General features: G+C 28.5%; 2 protein-coding genes across 4 annotated transcripts in view; both read left to right on the top strand.

Moving 5' to 3' along the window:
- LOC130450717 (metabotropic glutamate receptor) overlaps positions 1-22,959 on the top strand; it is a 566,010-nt gene that overhangs the window by 205,767 nt on the left and 337,284 nt on the right. The window lies entirely within an intron of this gene.
- On the top strand, positions 1,145-1,900 carry LOC130451048 (matrix metalloproteinase-2-like). The gene has a single exon (XM_056789844.1). The coding sequence runs from the start codon at positions 1,145-1,147 to the stop codon at positions 1,898-1,900; it is 756 nt and encodes a 251-aa protein (XP_056645822.1).

Here is a 22,959-nt window from a genome sequence, read left to right on the forward strand (position 1 = left end):
CGAATCTTGTAACGTATTTAATAGAAGATATGAATGGATCACCTATCAGAGGTTGTTTCTATGAAGAGGAATCGTAGTAGAATTTACGTCAAATGGTTAGGTTTAGATAAAAAACATAACGGTTGGATATACACTGATGATGTGGTATAGAAAAGACAACCAATCAGAGAAGTTCGGAAGCTAACATATAAATTGAAAGACATTAGTTTGAAAATCAACAGTCAACATTTGAGTGTAGTCAATATGAATCAAGATTCTGGGTATTATAGTAAAGATAGTGAAACTAGTGCTACATGTACGGATGAAGAACAATCAAATTACGATCGTGATTTGAATCAAATTCTACTAAATTACGAAAATGCAATAAGACCAGAAAAACATTATTTATTACATAGAGTTTTCAATGTTGGTCGATTTATGGTTGGGTGTAGCCTTAGCCCTGCCAGAAATTTTGCACCTGTCATCATTTTATCAACATTTATCGGAGCTGTGGAACCTATCAAAATGTTCTTCAATACTTTCGAATGGGAACATGTCATAGATGCACTGCGTAAGAGTAAGGAGGAGTATTTCAATTCTCCAGATAACAAAAGTCCTATCGATTCTAATCTCTTGTACCAAGATTTTTTTCAAATGACTAAAGTCATTTATGATAATCATAAATTTGTTGAAATTCGCCAACATGATGTAACTTTTGTTTTCGACGAAGAAGAAGAAGTTGTGGAAATTTTACGTCTTCAAGAGAATTTGCTTCTGTATCACCTTTCAATTTTAAATAAAGTGAACTTTTGCGATTTCTATTATAATATTGTTAATTTATTAAAGTCATTTATACCAAATCCAATGTGTGGCTTTTCCAATTGTATAGATTTAATGTATGTCGTTTGTGATATTTGTTCTGACAACAGTTTAATAGCGAGAGCACTTAGAGAGAATCTGTACTATTACAAAATGAATGTAATCAATGATTTAACATTATAAAATTATGAAAATATTTGTTTTATTTAAATATCGAATCCGAGTGTTATTTCAATGAAAACTTCTCTGATGTAGAATCAGTATTGAATGTGACGTCGGAAGTAAAGGATGCTTCTGTTACTAATTATTCTACCTTTAGTTGCACCTGAGAAGATTGATCTGAATTATGCCTTGCAATATCTTGAAAGATTTGGATATGCTAACAAGTCGGAACAGATATGTCATCGAAAATGATTTTGGTGAACATTGGTATCATGTTAGAACAAAATGGAAAAAAACTACCCTAAAATGGTATTTTCCTCAAGCCACACCACCATACGTTGCTGCTGCTGAAAAGGCATTTGATATATGGCAACAAAATTCCAAATTTACATTTAAACGAGTTTTGATTCCTGTGCCTTCGCCTGACTTAACTATTACTATTGTGAATGAAAAACATCAATTTCGAGCCAATTGTCAAGGTAATGAATATTGTGCCTTTAATTTTGATGGTCCCGGTAAGGTGTTAGCTCATGCTTATTTTCCCTCTGGAGATGGATGTATTGAAATTCGTTTTGATCGTAATGAACGATGGAATCCAAACATCGATGGAATTGTACAAGACACTGAAACTAACTTCTTTCTGGTATTAGCACACGAAATCGGCCACACCTTAGGAATTGGTCACGGTGACGTTTCAACTGCAATAATGTTTCCGTGGTATCAGAAAAACATTACAATGCTCGATGAAGATGACAAAATGGCGCTCGAATCTCTTTATGGTCCTACACAAAAATTTATACATAATCCATATAACGAAGCGACGACGACGACAACTATGCAACCAACACAACCACCTCTTTCACATCAACCACCCGTGATGCAGACTAATATATGTGATATTAAAGCTCCGGATTTTATGTTTCTTGCCTCATCTCCGTAATTCCCAAATTTCCGTCTATACATTGATTATGATAAATTTCTATGAAAATTTTATTTATTTGACATTCATATACCTTTGCATTCTGAATACATTGAAGATTATCTTCCGCAGAAAATTCAATTCGAACCGATAACACACATTTTTCAAAATTCTGCAGGCAACTTGTTTGCATTTAATAAACTTACAAATCATTATTATACGGCATCTTTTCCAGATTTAACTATATTGGAAATAAAGTACCCGTACCAACTAACTCTAAAGTTGATGTCATTTTTCAAACGAATATTGGTCAAATTATTGTTTTTTACGATAAAGTATATTACATTGAGTTCAATGATGGATTTAAGAAAATGTTGAATAGAGGTCGAGTTGGCGATCGCTTTTTGGGACTTCCGAAAAATCCTTCTACTGCATTCAGATATATCGATGGATACATTTACTTTTTCACTCAAGACACCACCACCACCACCTACTACAAATTCAGCGAATATTCGAAAAGTGTTGTATCATCTGGACCATTTGATTGGAATCTTTTTGGCATACCACGCCCCAACACCAGTCTGAAAGAGCAGCTAAAAGCACTTCTTACTCATGTACTTTCTATTTATGAATAATAAGTGTATGGAAAATAAAACAGTCAAAAATATTTAGCGTTCGTTTTATTTATTAAATGTGATCAAAAAAATATGTAGTCAGTAGTAGTATAACAGTATTTCATTAGGATCTAAAAAAAAGTGTTGAAAATTATAAATTTCGGGTTTCGAAATTTATTTTTAAAAAACTTTATTTTTGAATATTTATATGAATACAATTAATCTCAAGATCGAACTAATTATAAACATTAAATATCATCGAATTGTTTACAAAACATCTTATTTATAGTAAAATAGTGCTGATACATGTTTACGTTATTTGATACAAAAATAGAATAAATGCTGATACATGTTTATGATATTTTATACAATGGTATTGTTTTAAAAATGTCCTTCAGAAATTCTTACATGTAACTCCTCCATCCCTAAGAATGAAAAATGACGGAGGTATTTTTCATCCTGTGTTTTCTTTCCTCTTCTAATTCGATGTCTTCTTTCTTCATTTCTTCTATTTTCTGTTTTCTTATAAACTTATATTTATATTTACGAATTATCCAGAATATTATTAAAATTATACAAATTATTATTATTACAGTAAATAGTCCTATCGATACATGACTTTGTGGATTATAAATTTCATGAATTGGTTCTATATTCTTAGCGATGTTATTAATTTCATACAATTTATTAAAATCTATATTAGTTAAATTAGGGGATTTATAAATTTGATTATTCAAAAATTTAAAGTTTAATTTCGGTAGTATTATTGATTTCCCTTTTTTAATTTGTACATTGGTTGAGAAAATTTCACTTCCTACTTGAATATTACAATTTTTTTGGAATTTTTATAAGTGATGTATACATTAATTTAAAATAGCGGTCTGATACACATTTAGAAATTACATCAGTTTCAAAATTTGGAATCACTAAAAGAATCATGTTACTTGTTCCAATATTGTTTCTTGAAGATTAATTTCACTAATTACACAATTTTTACCGGAATGTCCATTTAAAAGTTCAACAGTACAGTTATCTTGTAATTTGACAGTTTCTTTACAATAATATTTTCCTTCTAATTCGGGGCATTCTTCTTTGATGAAAGTAACTTCTTTTTGACTTCTGGCCAAGTAAGGTTGCGGAGGGATAAATATTGTATGGTTTTGAATTACGGGGTATAAATGAAAGAATTCATAGGTTTTAGGATAGGAACATGGGTAGCAAATATTATTTTGGTTTTGGAAAAGGTTACTTGTGAACCAAGAAAGAGATAATATGTCAAAATATTACTAAATGTTGGTATTTGTTCTTCATTATAAATGGTACTTAAATATTTTATCATTTCTAAAATTTCTTGGCTCGATATAACTGAGCTATGAATTGTATTTAATTTAGAAAACGTTATTGCATTTTCAATATTATCAATTAGTGTAATTAAACTTTGACAATCCAGATTAATTTGTGAAATTGTACTTTGAAATGTAATAAAATTATTTAAAGTTATTATTTTGTTTTCAATTGAAATGTGAAATTTCTCTATATTATCAAAAAGTTTCCGTTGATTATCCCATAGAGTCGTAATCGATTTGTTATAATGATCAATCAATTTTTTATGTAGTGATATTTGTAAATTAACTTCGTGAATTATTTGTTTCTGATTTTGTTGTAGGACATTTATAGCGTTATTATATCTTTCTTCATCGTCCGAATCTAAAGTTCCAAAAAGCCATTTATCTATTTTGCCTACAGCATTTATTAATCCTCTTTTCAATCTTAAATGTGGGTAAATATTTCCTGATTTTTTATCTAATGTGTTAATTAAAATTTCTGTTCTACTCAATGATTGTTCAGCTAAGTTATGGTACGAAATAGGATTTGTTGCGTTCGCTTGAGATAAATTATTTCTTAGGTTATAATAATATTGTTTTAAATTATTGATTTGTTTATGAATGAATTCTAAATCTATATAGTAGATGAAAGTATGTTTAGAATGTATAAGATTACTGGTTCCTAAATTGATAGGTAATAATAAATTATTTATGTTATGTCTTCTGTTTTGGTCATCTTGTAAAGTAATAGTAACGTTAATACTATTGTCAGCTTCATTATCTGTAACAATTTTTTGTTTTAGTTTTTTGGTTTTCTAATTATATTTTTATGATATGTCCCTTTGTTTGTTTCTAATAATATCCCAAAATCTTTTATAACTTCGGCTTTTTTGAATTTAGGTAGTTTCTTGTCTCGAAATTTTGTTTTAATGTAGGCTATGTTTTGATTAATTTACTTATATCTATTTTATTTTTGCACCAATTATAAGTTTCGTGCCAATTATAATTTTCGTTAATTAGTTTTTTATCTTCTTTTGAATAATTAAAATTGTGAATTTCGTATTGATTTATTTCAAATGGTTGAGCTTTAAGGGGTTCATTTAAAGTTATAGGTATTGTTTTAAATGATTCATTTGTGTTATACTGATTATAATTTGAATTTTTATATTATTTTCTTCTCCCATTAGTTGAATAAACAAAGTTATGGATTATATTATTAAATTTCTTATATATATTATTATAGTTTCTTTTAAAAGTTTACTAAATTTTTTTATATATTTTACTTATTTATTATCTATTGATTCTAAATCTTATCTATTTTTATAACATAATAATAAAAAGAAAGAAAAGTCTTTGTATAAAAATCCATTTTATATTTTCTTGAATTGCGTACCATTTCAACAAATGATAATATCTATTTTTCCAAAATAGTTCTTCAATTAAACTTTCATTTAGTTTAGCATCTAATTTTCTATTGAAATATTTTGAACTTATTTCATTATTATTTTTATCAAATTCTTTGTTAATTGTTCCATAACTAATCTCAACTTCGTCATATTCATTATTTATTTCTCTTTTATCAATGATATTACTTTGATTTTGTATATTCAATATATTTGTATTTAATTCAGGTTTTATGACATAACATTCTTTTTCTAATATATCATTATCTATTTTCATAACATCATTTATATCTTTTTCGTCCCTTGTCATATCATTATTTATTTCATTTATTTCTCTGTTTAATTCTATTACATTTTCTTTTACTTCAATTTCATTATTCTTTTCATTCATTTTTATTTTATCTAATCCTATATTGTTTAATTCCACTTTATCAAATAATTCTAATTCTCCTTTTGTATCATTATTCATTTGTTCTACCATTATAATATTTTCTTCTGAATTCTTTTCTGTTACATTTAATTTATCTTTTTCTTCTTTATCAAATAATCTACTAAGTTCTAGTTCTACTTCTTCATTGATTTCTTTACAATGATTTAATTCTGATTCTTTGATTTTTATTAATTTTTGAATTTCTGGTGATGAATTATTAGATGTGGAATTTATTTCAATTACTTGTTCACTGGGTTTTGATTCGTTAATTTCTATAAAATTTTCAAAATATGTTAATGCATCATTAGAAGTAAAATTTATTTCTTCTATGTTTGATTCTTTTTCCGAGGCTCTTTCCGAAAATTTACAATTCGATCATTATCTTCGTCGCGTTCAAATAAATGGTGAAAATCAATTATTTCTTCTTCTTCTTCTTCTTTATTTTTGTAATTATTATTATATAGTTCTTCAGATGTAAAATTCGGTTCATTTCGTGATTTGAAATATTTGTTATTATTTGCATTATTATTATTATTATTATTTAGACGTCTACTTGGTCTGTCAGAAAAATTTCTTGATGTCGTTGACATCGGTTCAGGTCTAGGTAAACGATTTACAGGTATTTAGTTCGGGCGGAAAACATTTTTCCTAGGACCAAATACTTGCGCATTCGTTGGGTAGTTTTGTCTTCTTTGCGGTATTGGATTTACGTTTATTGGTTGACTAGGGAAATTATTGTTATTATTATTATTGTATCTTTCATTATAATAGTTATTATTATTATTATATCTATCATAGTTATTATTATTATATTTAACTTTAGGTTCGTAAAATTGACCATAAAGTTTTTCGAAATTTTCAAATTCGTCTACATAAGCCATAGCGTCTTCTAGAGAATTAGGCTTTTTTAAGTACATATTGTTACGTATAACGCCTGAACATCCCGCAATAAAGGTGTTCAAAGCTGTTTTCTCACAGTGATTAATTTGACATCTTTTATCGATTTCTCCTAAGTTTAAATTATTACTGATAATTTGTATAGTCTGACTTTTTAATAATTGCAATCTGTTACCAAAAGCTATTAAATTTTCATTTTTAAATGGTCGTGTTCTCGTTAATTCTTGTAAAATACAATCTAAATCGCACCTATCTGCAAAATACTGAATCAACGCTTCTTTTAATTTAAACCATGTATTCAACTCAATTCTATTTCCCACCATTAACTCGGCTTTATCTATTAATTTTTCTTGAATACATTCTAATACGTGATTATTAATATCTTGATCATTATAAACTGAATAAGGTTCTCACATCGATTTATAAATTTATTTAATGTATTTTTATTTCCATCATAAGGTTTAATGTTCTCTAACTTTAATTTAAATAAATCCCAATTTAGGGTTTTTGGATTTGACGTTGACATTTTTATATATTCTGAATTATCTTTTAAGTTTAATTCACTGAATGTATTTAATAATTTATCAAAATCTTTCATAAAATAATATATTTAAAATTATTAAATTATCTCTTCCTTATTCAACTTTTTGATAAGGATGGATAAAAAGGAATAAAAATAATAAGGAGACTTGGCACTTACAGCTATCTGAAGTCCTGTCCCTCGTTGAATACGTAGATCTAGTGCTGAGGTACTGGAGTACTTAGCCGGAACTTTATCGCACTTTGCGTAAACTCGCGACCGCACTAATCCGAATGACTGCGCCAATTATAAATTTCGGGTTTCGAAATTTATTTTTAAAAAACTTTATTTTTGAATATTTATATGAATACAATTAATCTCAAGATCGAACTAATTATAAACATTAAATATCATCGAATTGTTTACAAAACATCTTATTTATAGTAAAATAGTGCTGATACATGTTTACGTTATTTGATACAAAAATAGAATAAATGCTGATACATGTTTATGATATTTGATACAATGGTATTGTTTTAAAAATGTCCTTCAGAAATTCTTCGCATGTAACTTGAAATAGTTTTATTATATTACCAAAAATTCCATTTGCATGCTGTTAAAATAATGAACTTCTTATTATACATAGTTAGTTCGAAGTAACAAAAACATTAGTAAATATAAAAAGTGTTAAAAATAGAATTTCTTATCGTATTATCTTACATAAAGTACACATTGAATTTCTTTTTTCAAAAATATATAGTAAGTTTGAAATATAGCAAAATGTTTCACAATTATTTGGAAAAAAATTTAATATGAATCGTCATTATCATCATCATTACCAGCGACAAATCTGTGGTTTTCAAATGTACAGTTCTATGAAGATTTCTATCACATTGTTCATGAGTTTTTTTTAAATAATAAATACAATAAATTGAAGTGAAGGAACAAAAACCATTATCTGAAACAAACTAATTTCTATAATGACCCCACGGCAATGTATCAAATGATGAAGAAAGTAATTGACGTTTATCATCATTATAACTTAAACAAACTTTCTGTTGTTCTATGAAATAAATATTGTGAGCATAAGAACGAATAGACTGTTGTGTTATAATTTTATCGGTTTTTTCCTTCAAACATTTCACATAATCATGAAAGGTTATTTTGTTCTTTAACTCCTTTTGATTTTTTAATTACTCTCTGTTCCTCATTCGAAGAATTAATATATAATTTATATGCATACATTTTGGAACTTAATCCTACAAAATGACTTATGATTTTTCCGTTTGCTTCATCTTTCATTAAACCAGGATTTTTTTTATTGACTAATGGAATATCATGAGGATTATTTGGAGCATAATTGGGAGTGTCAAATTTTGAAATGTGTTTTTTTATAATATCTTTATAGATATTTTTATTAGTAATTTCATAAATGAAGCTGTCAGTATCTGTGTACATAAGCTTACAATTCTCAATTCCAACATTTGGTAACATGAAATTGTATTGAAAATCGTACCTATATATATATATATATATATAGGTTTATTAAATATTACTTCAGTTTTTCTCAATTCAATTGCCATTAGATCTACATCAAAAATGCTTCTACTTTGAAAACGTGGACTGGAAATCAAATTCTTTGCACCATATCTTCCCTCATATTTATTTACGATCGATACGACTCTGTGACGTCTAATGTCTTCAAGAGTTTTACCATAGATTGAATTGTTGGCAAGTTTCAATTGATTTCGTTTAAAATCGTTGGTAGCTGCTGCTCTTAAACTAGTATTTAAATCAATGTAGGGCTTCGGCCATTTTGATTGTTTAAATTGAAGAATTTTATGAATTTTTTTTAAAATCAATCCATGTTCCAATGATTACTTCAAATTTCTATAGTGTGATATATACTCTTTCTTATCAAACAAAGTTGTCATTAATTTCGGTAATTTTGATACGGGTGGTATACGATGTTCAGGACAAAATGGAATATCTCTATGCAAATCATGTAATCTTTTGGGATACTCCAAGTCCACTTGCAAAATAAATCCTTCCTCTGCATCGTCTGCTATTTCCATTACATTAAAGTTATCGAAATTTTCAAGCAATTATTTGCTTCGGAATAACGATTACAACACATCGAAACTCCTTGTATTGCTTTCTCTATAAAAAGAATCATATCTACATCCTTTAAAATTTGCATTTTGTATATTTCAACATACAATTCCAACTATAACTGGGCATAGTGTAGTACCAATGTGGATCTAAGCCGTAAATTTCAAAAGCTGTCTGTCTGAAATTTTCCATCTCTGTAGCAAGAAGTACAATGTCAGTTTTCATATACAGATCACTATATTGATCTAACGATTTAATATAGAACATCTTCCAAACATTTTGTGCATGTTCATACTTTTCCTTGCTGATTCCTTCATCATTTAATCTATTGTAAAAACATTCGATCGAGGGTAAATTTGTTTCATTTAGTTTGTCTACACTGTCAATATAATCGTATGGAAATACTCCTTTTCTAGTTAGCAATTTAAAGTGTTCTTTATCCAAATAATGAAATTCCTTTTGCAAAATTGAGAAATCGTCTTTAAGCAAAAAGGAAACTAACTCATCTAGGCTAGCACTCATAAATCTGAAAGATTTCTTTATTAATTGGAAGTACGCTGACCTTTTCTTTTCAACATATCTCTCTAATCATCAGATGTTCATCGTAATTCGTTAGATTATGAAATAACAGAGGGCATATAAACAGTTTTTTGAAATTTAGATTACAAGCTCTATGACTAAATCCTCTGAATTCTCCGCTGAAATGATCATGATCTGAAACAATGGAATCTGCAGAGGAAAATGGTTTCTCACATATGTGACAATGAGTTGCTTCCTCTTTATCATTGTTCGTTGTTACGGATTTAATACCTTTAATTTTTGATTCGATAAATTTCGCAATTAAGGTCAATTTATTTGCAAACCATGTCATATAATCCATTCCACGATAACTTTTATAATAAGAAAGATTATCATCGAAAGTACATTTTACATAGTAACCCACACTGTATACTATACGTTTTTGATACTTTAAAGTTTTTTTTTGTTACATGATTACACTTCTCTAGCATTGATTCGAAATCACCATAAATAGACATTTTTGTTTATATACATAATTTTTAAAATGAACAAAATCTTATTCTGGAAATGACATTTTATACTCATTAATTCCAGCACACAAAAGTGAATGTTTTCTCAATTTTTCTTCGTTTAAAAAATAATTGAGACATCTGTCACAGATGAATTGTTTCCTTTTTGTTTTAGAATTTTGACTGGAAACAAGTCTAGATAAATGTTTTATCCAAACAGTGATATTTAATTTCGTCATCATCATCATCATCTTCACCATCATTATTATCATCTTCTTCTTCTACTTCATTATCATGAGTTTTTCGATAATATTTATTTTGTACAATAAGCAAATTAACATGACGTTCTATTTTATTATTAATTAATCTTACTGGACAAACAATAAAAGATGTGCTACTTTTTCCTTTTAATTCTAAGGCATATAAGTTAATTGAAATATTATTCATTTTCTCAAATTTTCTAATATCATTAATTTTCATAGGAACATCTAAATTTTCTACATTCAAAACAATGCTGTAGTACGGATATGAATATGTGAATTGTTTATTATTTTTTGCTGGATATAAAGAGTTGACTACGCTCCAAAAGAAACATGCTTGATCATTATTTTTAAGATTGATACAAGCATGTTTCTTTTCGATTTGTTCAGATAATTTAATATAAGATGTACCATTACCCATTTCAAATTTATTAATAGCAACTTCTAATAAAATAATTTCAGATAAAGCCCATCCACTATACTTTTTCTGAAATTCTGACAATTTATTCAAAATATAATCCACTACATGTTCTTTAAAACAATAAAACAAATCTGTGCTCGAATCAATGATAAAGTTTGGAGTATTGAAATATTTTCTATCAACAATTTCTTCATCATTTGTCATTTTTATAAAATCAGCACAAAAAGTAGTATTCACTTTAAGTATCGGCATTCAAAGTAAACATTTTTTTATTTTGTTTTTGAATAAACGAAATGAATCATTCAAGAAATCTGAATTATAATTTTCGAAAATTATTTTTAAAAAATTTATTTTACATAAAATTACAATATTTTATGTAGTTGAATGAATATAATTAATCTCAAGAGCGAACTAATTATAAACATTATTAAGTTGTTTACAATAAGTCTTATTTATAATAAAATAAATGCTGATACAGTATTTGCGATATATGATACAATTGCGTTTTTATAAAATGTCCTTCAAGAATTTTCTACATGTAACTCCTCCATCCCTAAGAATGAAAAATGACGGAGGTACTTTTTATATCTTGTTTTCTTTTTTCTTCTAATTCGACGTCTTCTTTCTTCGTTTCTTCAATTTTCTGTTTTCTCACAAATTTATTTTTATATTTACGAATTAACCAAAATATTAATAAAAGTATACAAATTATTGTTATTATAGTAAATAATCCAATTGATACATGGCTTGGCGGATTGTAAATTTCATGAATTGGTTTTATGTTTCTAGCAATGTTATTAATTTCATATAATTTATCAAAATCTATATTGGTTAAATTAGGAGATTTATAAATTTGATTATTTTTATTTAAAAATTTGAAATTTAATTTTGGTAATATTATCAATTTCCCTTTTTTAATTTGTATATTGGTTGAGAAAATTTCACTTTCTATTTGGATACTACAGTTTTTTGGAATTTTTACAATTGATGGATCACTGATTTTAAAATAACGGTCTGAAATACATTTAGATATCACTTCAGATCACTTTAGATATCACTTCAGTGTTATTTGTTACTTGTTCTAATATAGTTTCTTGAAGATCAATTTCACTAACAACACAATTTTTACCAGAATGTCCGTTTAACAGTTCAATAGTACAATTATCTTTTAACTTGAAAGTTTCTTTACAATAATATTTCTCTTCTAATTCTGGACATTCTTCTTTGATGAAAATAACTTCTTCTTGACTTCTGGCCAAGTAAGGTTGAGGAGGGATAAATATCGTATGATTTTGGATTACAGGATATAAATGAAAACATTCATAGGTTTTGGGTTGTAGGATAGGAACATGGGTGGCAAATATTATTTTAGATTTGGAAAAAGTTACTTGTGAACCAAGAAAGAGATAATACGTCAAAATATTATTAAATTTTGGGATTTGTTCTTTATTATAAATAGTACTTAAGTATTTTATCATTTCCAAAATTTCTTGACTTGATATGACAGAACTGTAAATTGTATTTAATTTAGAAAATGTTACTGCATTTTCAATATTATCAATCAGTGTAATTAAACTTTGACAATCCAGATTAATTTGTGAAATTGTCCTCTGAAATGTTATAAAATTATTCAAAGTTATGATTTTATTTTCAATTCAAATGTGAAATTTCTCTAAATTATCAGAAAGTTTTTGTTGATTAGTCCATAGAGTCGTAATCGATTTGTTATAATGATCAATTAATTTTTTATGTAATGATATTTGTAAATTTACTTCATGAATTATTTGTTTTTGATTTATAGCATTATTATATCTTTCTTCATCATCTGAATCTAAAGTTCCAAAAAGCCATTTATCTAATTTGCCTACTGCATTTATTAATCCTCTTTTTAATCTTAAATGCGGATAAATGTCTGATTTTTTGTCTAAAATATTAATTAAAATTTCTGTTCTACTTAATGATTGTTCAGCTAGATTATGATACGAAATAGGATTTGTAGCGTTCGCTTGAGATAAATTATTTTTTAAGCTATAATAGTACTGTTTCAAATTAATAATTTGTTTATGAATAAATTCTAAATCTATATAATATATAAAAGTATGTTTCGTATATATAAGATTACTAAATTCCTAAATTAATGGGTAATAACAAATTGTTTACGTTTGTAATCTTTATGTCTTCTGTCTTAGTTGTCTTGTAAATAAGTAGTAATATTAGTATCGTTGCCAGCTTCATCTTTCTGTAACAGATTCTTAGTTTTAGTTTTAGGTTTTCTAATTATGTTTTTATGATACGTTCCTTTATTTGTTTCTAACAGTACACCGGAGTCTTTTACGATTTCAGCTTTTTTAAATTTAGGTAATTTTTTGTCTCGGAATTTTGTTCTGATATAAGCTATGTCTTGATTTTCATAACAAGGAAGATCATTTCTATTTTCATTTCGTTTATTTATTATTTTTTCTTTAATATTAGTGTTTCTATCTTTAATTTTTTCATATAATAATTTTGATGTTTCTTTATGATTTTGTATATAGTTGGATATTATTAAATTATCGTCTAAGTCAAATGGATCGGGGTTGTTTATATGACCTTTAATAATTTCGAATGGTGTAAATTGCGTTACAGAATGAATTGAATTATTGTATGCCAATATTGAATGTTTTATTAATTGATTAGGAGTTAAATCTTTATTATTTTCTTTTATACATCTAAAATGTTCAATTAAACTAGAATGAAAACGTTCTATGGGTGAATTAGAATTACTATTTTTAGACGTTGTATAATGTAGTTCAATTTTGTGCAGTTTGCAAAAATCTTGTAGGTCGTTATTCTTAAACTCTGAACCACAATCAGCTGTTATTTTATAGGGCAAACCATGATGAGTAATGTAATTCAATATATTGTCAACAACTGAAGTTCCATTCACACTTGACATTGAATATGCTTGACCGTAACGAGAAAAAGCATCTATTATAGTTAAGTATGACTGATTTGCTATTTTAAAAGTATCTACATATATGTATATGCTCAAATGGTTTACTAGCTGTTGGGGTTAAGTTGAATTTAATTACTGGTGGGTTTCTATCATATTTATTCTTTTGACATATTTCACAATTATTAACAAAGTTTTCTATATCTTGTAACATTTTGGGCCAATAATATTTTTCAGTTAATGATTTTTTTAATTCGTTAATTCCTCTATGTCCTTTCTTATATATGTGATAGTATTCTAATTTTTCCTTTTGTTCTTCTTCAGTTAAAATATCTTTGACTACATTTATACAATGAATAAATTTAAATGCTGCATTTTTGAAATACTTTTGTACTGTAGCTATAAATTGTTCTGGTTTTAAGGGTTCTCTGAAGTATAATGCGTAAAGTTGCTTAGGGTCAATATATTCTGAACAAACTGAATTATGTTACTTTCCAAATCTCTCTTAGATAAAATTACGTATATACGAGTATTATCAAAACATTTTTCTCTTTTGGTTCTTATACTATTTACTTCGCCACTTGTTATTAAAATTTGATGTTTGTAAGTGTTCAATGATCTATTTGAAATTGGTATTTCTAATATTGGATATTCTAAGGAAGAATGTATTGTTTCTAGATCTGAATCTCTGTTTAACGGTGGTCGTATTTGAATGTCTGATATAATATTTATTTTGTCATTTGTTGTATTTATTATATTTTCGTTCTGTATAGTTTCTTCGGTATCATCTAAATATGATAAATCAGGTAATAGATCATCATTTATCGGTTCAAAATCATTTGGTAAATTATCAATTTCTCTTTGAATTATCGAATCTAGATCATCAATATTAACATTTAGTGATTCTGTTTCTAAGACATTTACATTACAATTCTTGATAATGGATCTGCTACTAAATTAGATTTTCCTCTTAAGTATTTAATTTCATAATCGTATTCTTCCAATTTCAGTCTCCATCGAACCAATCTTGAATTTGGTTCTTTAAGAGACATTAACCATTGTAGGTTTATGATCTGTATATATGGTAAACTTTCTTCCAAATAAATAAGGTCGATAATATTTACATGCCCATACCGTTGCTAATAGATCTTTTTCTATTGTCGAATAATTTGTTTTCGCATCATTTAATGTTCTTGAGGCATAAGAAATTGGGTGTCCTTCCTGGGACAATACTGCTCCTATTGCATATTTTGATGCATCAGTCGTCAAGTCAAATTGTTTATTAAAGTCTGGGTAGACTAATATAGGTTCCGACGTTAAAAGTTATTTACAAATATTAAAACAATTAATGAGTTCTTGTGTGTATTCTACCTTTTTGTCTTTCTTTAAACATGTTGTCATTGGTTTTGTGATCTTTGCGAAATTTTTAATAAATTTTCCATAGTATCCTAATAATCCTAAAAATGATTTGATTTGTTTCTAAGTGTAAGGTATAGGAAAATTTTTTATGGCTTTAATTTTTTTTGGGTTGAGTTTAATGCCTTCTGGTGTAACGATATGTCCAAGAAATTCCACTTCTTTACATAAAAATTCACATTTATCCAATTGAATTTTTAAACGGGCTTCTCTTAATTTATAAAATACTGCTTGTAAATTTTGCATATTTCCTGTAGACTCGTACTAAATATTATAATATCGTCCATATATACTAAACAAATTTTGTTTTGTAATTCTTGTAGAATTTCGTCCATGATTCTTTGAAATCTTGCAGGTGAGTTCTTTAATCCAAATGGCATTACAAGAAATTCATAATGTCCATTGTCTACGCTAAAAGCTGTTTTTTCTATTGATTCTTCCGACAATTGAATTTGGTGGAAACCACTCGTTAAATCTAATGTTGTAAAATATTGAGCTCGTCCTAATTTGTCTAATATATCAATAATGTTAGGGATTGGATATCTATCAGATTTTCATTTTTAAACGGTCTTGTTCTAGTTAATTCTTGTAAAATGCAATCCAAATCGCGCCTATCCGCGAAACATTGTATCAACGCTTCTTTTAATTTAAACCAAGTATTTAATTCGATCCTATTTCCTACCATTAATTCAGCTTTATCGATTAATTTCTCTTGGATACATTCTAATACATGGTTATTAACATCTTGATCATTATAAACCGAGTACGTTTCTATTCTCACATCTATTTATGAATTTGTTTAATGTATTTTTATTTCCATCATATGGTTTGATATTTTCTAATTTAAGTTTGAATAATTCCCAATCTAGGGTTTTCGGATTTGAAGTCGCCATTTTTTCTGAATTCTCTTTTAAATTTAAATAACAAAATGTATTTAATAAATTATCTAAATCGTTCATAAAATTAATATTCAAAATTATTTAATTATCTCTTCCTTACTCAAAGTTTGATAAGGATAGATAAAAAAAAAGGAATGAAAATAGGAACTTGGAACTTACAGTTATTAGAAGTCCTGTCCCTCGTAGAGCTCGTGGATTTAGTGCTGAGGTACTGAAGTGCTTAGCCCGAACTTTTATCGCACTTTGCGTAAAACTCGCGACCGCACTATCCTACTGACTGCGCCAATTATAATTTTCGGTTTTCGAAAATTATCTTTAAAAAATTTATTTTACATAAAATTACAATATTTTGTAGTTCAATGAAAATAATTAATCTCAAGAGCGAACTAACTATAAACATTATTAAGTTGTTTACAATAAGTCTTATTTATAATAAAATAAATGCTGATACAGTATTTACGATATTTGATACAATTGCGTTTTTATAAAATGTCCTTCAAGAATTTTCTACATGTAACTTCTGTAATATTTTTATGTTTAATATTAATAATAACTCCAATTATTCTACTTTTGAAAATTGTACTAATATTCTCCCACTTAACCTTTCTAATTTGTTTAATTCCAAAACCTATATGATATTTTGCTTTCAATAAACATCTTAAATGTTTAAGTAGACCAATTTTATTGAAAATTTTACGCTTTCCTCCTACTGTAAATTTGAATTTTTTCAATACAAAATGACAAGTTCTGATATGTTTATCAATTAATTTTATATAATATCCTGTATCGGAAATACCTTTTCTTCTCGATTTAATCACATCTACACTGCTCAAAATATATTCAAGTTTTTTCATCTTACTATATATTTAAAAAAAGAAACTCACTTAATTTTTAATTATTTCGAATGATGAAAGTTGATTTGATTTTCCAGTATCGATTTTCCCTCAAAAAACTGCTACTGCCTATTAGGCAAAAATACTTGCACCTCTTCTAACACCAATAGTACTGTTTGACCAAAGAGAGTGTTTACCACATTGGCACTTATAATTGGATAGGGTGTGTCTTGAGTTAATTCATGAAGTTTTTTTGTTTCTTTCTTCTCTATAAGAGATTAAGAGATACTCTATTAAGTTCATTTAAATCCATCTAAAAATATGAAAATTAAAAATTTCAAAAAAAATATTGATGAAATAGCTACAATTAAATTTAGCACACAACTCTGATAATACCTCACTCACATATATATATATATATATATATATATATATATATATATATATTTTAAAGATTTGGTTGGCGGCGGTTTTACTGACTGATAATTTTGTTTCAATTTTTCTTTATTCATAAAGATTTTTTTTAAAGAAAACTGCAACCTCTTTTAATGTAATGTTTTCCCCAGCGGTATGTATAAATTGAAGGAAGTGGAAAATTGATTAAGAAAAAAAATCATCATCTTTTTAACTGTTTTTTGGTCTATTATAGGAAATATTGGTTTCCTGTAAAGATATCGTACGATATGATTTATCTTAAACTTATCCAACTCTTATAGAAAATATTAGTTTCCTGTAAAGATAAAATGTATGATTTATCTCAAACTTTGAAAAATTATTCAAAGATTATAATTTAAAATGTTTGTAGCTACTTTGCTCAAGATAATAAAATATTTATTATAAAAAGAATAGTCGTGCGCATGCTCCCAAAAATTTTCTGCGTCGCCGGCGGAGTTCCTAACGCTCGTATTACATACTGTAAATTAAAATGTCGATGAAAATCCTACCGTCGTTATTACATCTTCTTTATATACATACTGTATAAACAATGCCCTTTGTTAGTTGAAAATCCGACAAATAGCAGCGGAGATACAATGTAGTAGTGTCCTTATGGCATCGTACATACTGTATACAATACCGTTTGTTTGATAAAAATCCAACCAGCAGTGCAACATACTTTATGTAGACACTGTATATATTAAAAAAAAAATGCTGATGACTCAGGGACCCACTCTGTCCCGCTTAAATACACAATTCTATACAATACTCTCGTCGCATCCTAACGGTGGAATCGATAAGGTCGGGTAACTGCTGTATTTACGAACACAAACACCGATGTTTCGAATCCCCAGCACGATAATTTTTATTGAAAAAAAAAAAATTAATGTCGACCGTTACGTCACAACTATGTGACGTCACGAACCGTTACGTTGTTGTAGAATTTTTGTGGATCAGGTGAAGTAAATAATAAACTCGTGAAAACTGAATATTTTAATTAAAACTCGTAACTCGAACGTTTACAAGAAAAGCAAATAACCGACTGACTCTAGTAAAAATACGATACACTTTTCAGACCTTTTTAAACAAAAACAGAGCGTCATTCTTATCGTTAGCAAAACATACACATAAACGAAAAACTAAACCAGTAGATATAAAAACGGTCAACAAATGTATCGATTACAAAAAAATCGTATTTCAGCCTAAAAATGCCGACACGGCTAGTCAGTGATGCTTTTAAACACTTCAATATACGTCACGACTATTACGTCACAACTATGTGACGTCACGAGTATACACATATTCTCCCTATTACCATTCTTGAGCCCGCATTAGATATCTACTAGGAATGTACAGGGGGAAATCGCATTTGAGTATAACTTGAGAATGGTGAAAATTAGATGAAATCCGATGGTTGATGGCTGATCTGTGCATCAATATCTTCATTGAAAAAAAAAAAATTAAGCAAATCGGTTGGGTAGAACGCCTGAACGGACTCGTAATGGAAATCATCAATTTTTTTAATAAGTTATGTGAATCGTGGAAAATATAATATTGTTTTTGCTTTCGGATAATTTTTTATAGTGCTATAAGCACACATATGGGCTACGTAAATGAATATTTTGTGCAAAAAATCAAACTTTATGGTATATTCTTGGAGAACCTTATAAAAGTCACTGACTGAAATTGAATTTGTGCAAAGTTATGGCTGATATTTATTTTTTGCCTACAGCGTCGCCTGTGTATCGTCAAGTAACGCCGGAAAATACGATATAACATTGAAATGAAATTCTCAGCTAACTGACATGCCGAGCAAAAATATTTCAGTCGATGTCCCTATCGAGCGACCTCGAGTAAATATATATCAGATTAACTTTATAAAGAAGTAGTGTATCTTATTAAGATGCTTGGTGAGTAAACAGAAAACACTTCATTTCACTAAATTATGTGGCCTAAAAGACTTGTAGTTGGGCATAAACCTTATTGCCCTTCTTATTTTCAGTCATTTCAAGATTGTGTAAAATATGTATCGTCTATCTAACTACAACTTTTACAAGAAATTCAAAAATATACGCAATTAATAATATATAAATTCTAAGTCTAAAGTCAGACAGAGTTTTATAATTTTGATTTAGTTAATTTATAAAAAAACATTGATGACTCGACATTAATGTTACCCTAAATTTTTTGTCTGGAGTTCTCTCACTTTGCTGGATTACCAAATTCAATATTTTATACATTTTGTTTAGTCAAAGTAAAAGAGGTTCAACGTACTGTAACTTCTTTATCTCCTGGGGAATTTTTGTAAGAGACGAACAAAACTTTTTTCTTCTCCACGTCTTTGATTGGTATCGATTTCTCATGTTCCTTTATCCTTCGTCGTTTATGGTCCTGTTAACAATAGATAGAAATTAGAAAGATTGTAACGCTTATATAGATTTAATTTTTCGGCCTCTATTGGTTCCATTCGGTTTGTTTCTTTAACGCACCCGTTGAGGTTCTTTATGGCCACTCTACCTATCTTCAATGATTTAAATTTTATTCATTTTTGCATGTTGTTTGTATGGTCTTATTGAATATTTCGTCACTGCTTGGTAATTGATTATATAGTAGATAGTATAAAAAATGTTTGGAGTCGTGAGTATTAGAACGTATTTTTGCTTGTCCCTGGCTTCAAATGAATGTCTCTTTCCTGAATATGTTTAATGTTTTTTTGAAGTACAGTGCCTTTCACAGTGTCTGTTATTATAGTATCATCTATCTTGGATGAAAATCTTGACAATAGTTATTTTCAAAGTTTTTCTAGCAAAAATTTCAGTAGGGTTTGTTTGAGATAGGAGTTTGTCTGGTTTTATTTCTGTTTTCTATAATGGTTTTACTCTCGTTAATTTCTTTACAAATTTCCTCCATTGTCCTACGATGCTTTTCTATGTAATCGTTCAATGAGGTCCTTCTTATACCTATGTCGAAAGGATCTCTTATATTCAGATATCCTTTTTGTACTTCGATTGGGTTTAGTTTCATTTAGGAGTAACCTAATAACGCCTAGGGCATTTGTTCTTTAATGGATAATGTAGATCTTGCGCTTCATAGTATCATTAGGTGTTCAACTAAAGTTGAATGAAATCTCTCGACCATACTGTTGGACTTGTTGGTATAGTGGATGGATATTTTATGCCGCTATTTACACCTACCATGGAGGGTGGTCTGTAGTGAGTCTACTTTTCCAGTTGAGCATTACATTTAACTAGGTGGTAGGTGTTGTTCTTGAATATTTTCTCAATCTTATTACAAATTCGCCTGTAAGTTCATCGCTTTCAAAAAGGTTTACATATTTCTTTTTTAACTGAAGGTGATTTTTGAAGAAATCGATAACACTGGGTTCTAGATCATCTCTTGGGCGTACATGCGTTGTTTGTTGGAAAGATGTTTCATGTTACGGGACGACAGAGGTTGTTGAAGTGGTCGAAGTGGTTGAGTGGTCTTGGATTTAGGGATAATAGGATGGGATTTTCTATGTCCGTGTAGTTTGTTTGATCTTTATTCTCATCTTCGTTTTGAGGATCTCCATCAACTATTTGGGATGCGCTAGATTCGGCTTTTTCAGTTGGTTCTTCATTGGAAATATGCTTTGTTCTGTCTAATAGAAATTCGTTTATAAATCGGCTTTCATATGGGTTGTTGCGATTTGACTTGCAGTCATCTTGTATTGATTCAGTCTTGAAATATTTCTTGCATTTGAGAGTCGATATCTTGATGCTCTTTGGTATTTATTTTGATTCTTGATTCTTTGGGCGTTGGTATTTTTATTTTCCTTCCTTATATAAAACTTCGTAGTCGTATTTCTTCAACTCTAATATCCATCTCATAGGTTTAGAGTTTGGTTGCTTCAAAGAGAAGGGATACGGAACCAGTCGATGATTTGAGAATATATTCTGATAAAATAGGGTAGGCTGTAGTATTTAGTAGTCGAAACAATAGCCAACATCTCTTTTCAATTCTCGAATACTTGAATTCTGTCTCGTTCAATGTTCTGGAGGCGAATACTATAGATTTATCACTGCCCACAGGGGAGTAGTTGCTGGCCTTGTTAGTTAGGCTGGATGATTTTAGAAAGTCTGGGTAATGTAAGATTAACTCGTTCATCAGAATGTTTTTGCATGTATTGGAACATTCTAGAAATCCTGCGAATTCTTCGATATTTTTAGCTGTTACGTTTTTGTTGGTGCATAATATTCTATTGGAATAGTTGAATATTTCATGGTAAGGATTGATTTGGGGAAGTTTAGTTCAGCATGGGAAAGTTCTAAGTTATCAATACTAATAAGACTATTAAAGGTTTTTTGGAATTTAAAGAGGTTTTCTGTTTTTCGGGTGATTTAAAGTCTGAAAAAGAAGGGATTGAGACACTATGTTTTTATGTATAATTTTGAAAGACGGAAATGATGATAAAGGAATTGTATTTTATAAAATTTGGATAATGAGTGGAAGGTATTATGGGATAGAGTAATTATTTAATAGAGTCTGTAACAATTAGGATTTTGAAAGGGGGGTAAGATATTTCTCTTTTTGTCAGAAAAAGAGAACAACTCTATTATGTTTGTGCTTTTGTCCATGATTCTAAAGAAAAATATTCGTGTTCTTCATACTAGATGTCTTGTACATTGTCTAGTGATAATTCTTTTGGTGATTGCTCCATTCCGCAGAGGTTTTCTTCGTCGTTGTTTTATTCAATATTGAATAATTTTTCGGCGATATATCTGTTCCTATTTGTAGCAGCTGTCGATATACTTATGGTGGTTGTTGTTTGTTGTTGCGATGTTCCCAGTCGAGATAACCAGAAGTTCGGTTCATTGGGTGTCTTAAATAGTTGTCGTATTTTAGGTTTTGGTTGGTTGAATGTGGGCCTTTGGAAATTCTAAGACGGTTTATCTCGACTAAAATCACCTGTTCAATTGTTTAATTGGTTGCCATTGGGACTGAAAAACATAGGTGGGTTGGTTGAACTATTGTTCGTAAAAATACTAGAGGTTGTTGAAAATAAGTTGGTTGTTTCTGGACCCTAAAGCTGTTCGTAGATAGTCCCAGAAATGATAATTAACGTGAATCATCACCTTTTTATGAATAATGGGGTCTTAAATATATTCCATGGCGATAGCTAAGTTATTCAGTCTCATAGCTCTTATAGTTTAGCCCAAAGGCTCTCGTAAAGCTGCTATAAAACTGCATAGGTTATTCTTCTTTAGTAGCACAACTAGTTTTATTAACGAAAAAAAAAACTGTTAGCATAACAATTTTCGGAAGCTGAAGGGTGATCAAAATAGTTAGAAACATTTAACTCGACCATTTTATTGAGGTTGTCAAAACTTTCAAAAAAGAATAATTATATAGAGCTACTATAGTACAAGAGAACTCTTCTCTAGCTATTGTACAACAACTTTATAACTTTTTTTCATTATTCTCATAAGCCACTATTCAGTGACTGTATTATATCAATGAAAAATTCTATTTCACCACATTTTAATTATCATTTGGAAGAGTTGCCGGTTTAAAAG

The sequence above is a fragment of the Diorhabda sublineata genome, chromosome X (genome assembly GCF_026230105.1).
Source record: "Diorhabda sublineata isolate icDioSubl1.1 chromosome X, icDioSubl1.1, whole genome shotgun sequence".
In the NCBI taxonomy this organism is placed as follows: Eukaryota; Metazoa; Arthropoda; class Insecta; order Coleoptera; family Chrysomelidae; genus Diorhabda; species Diorhabda sublineata.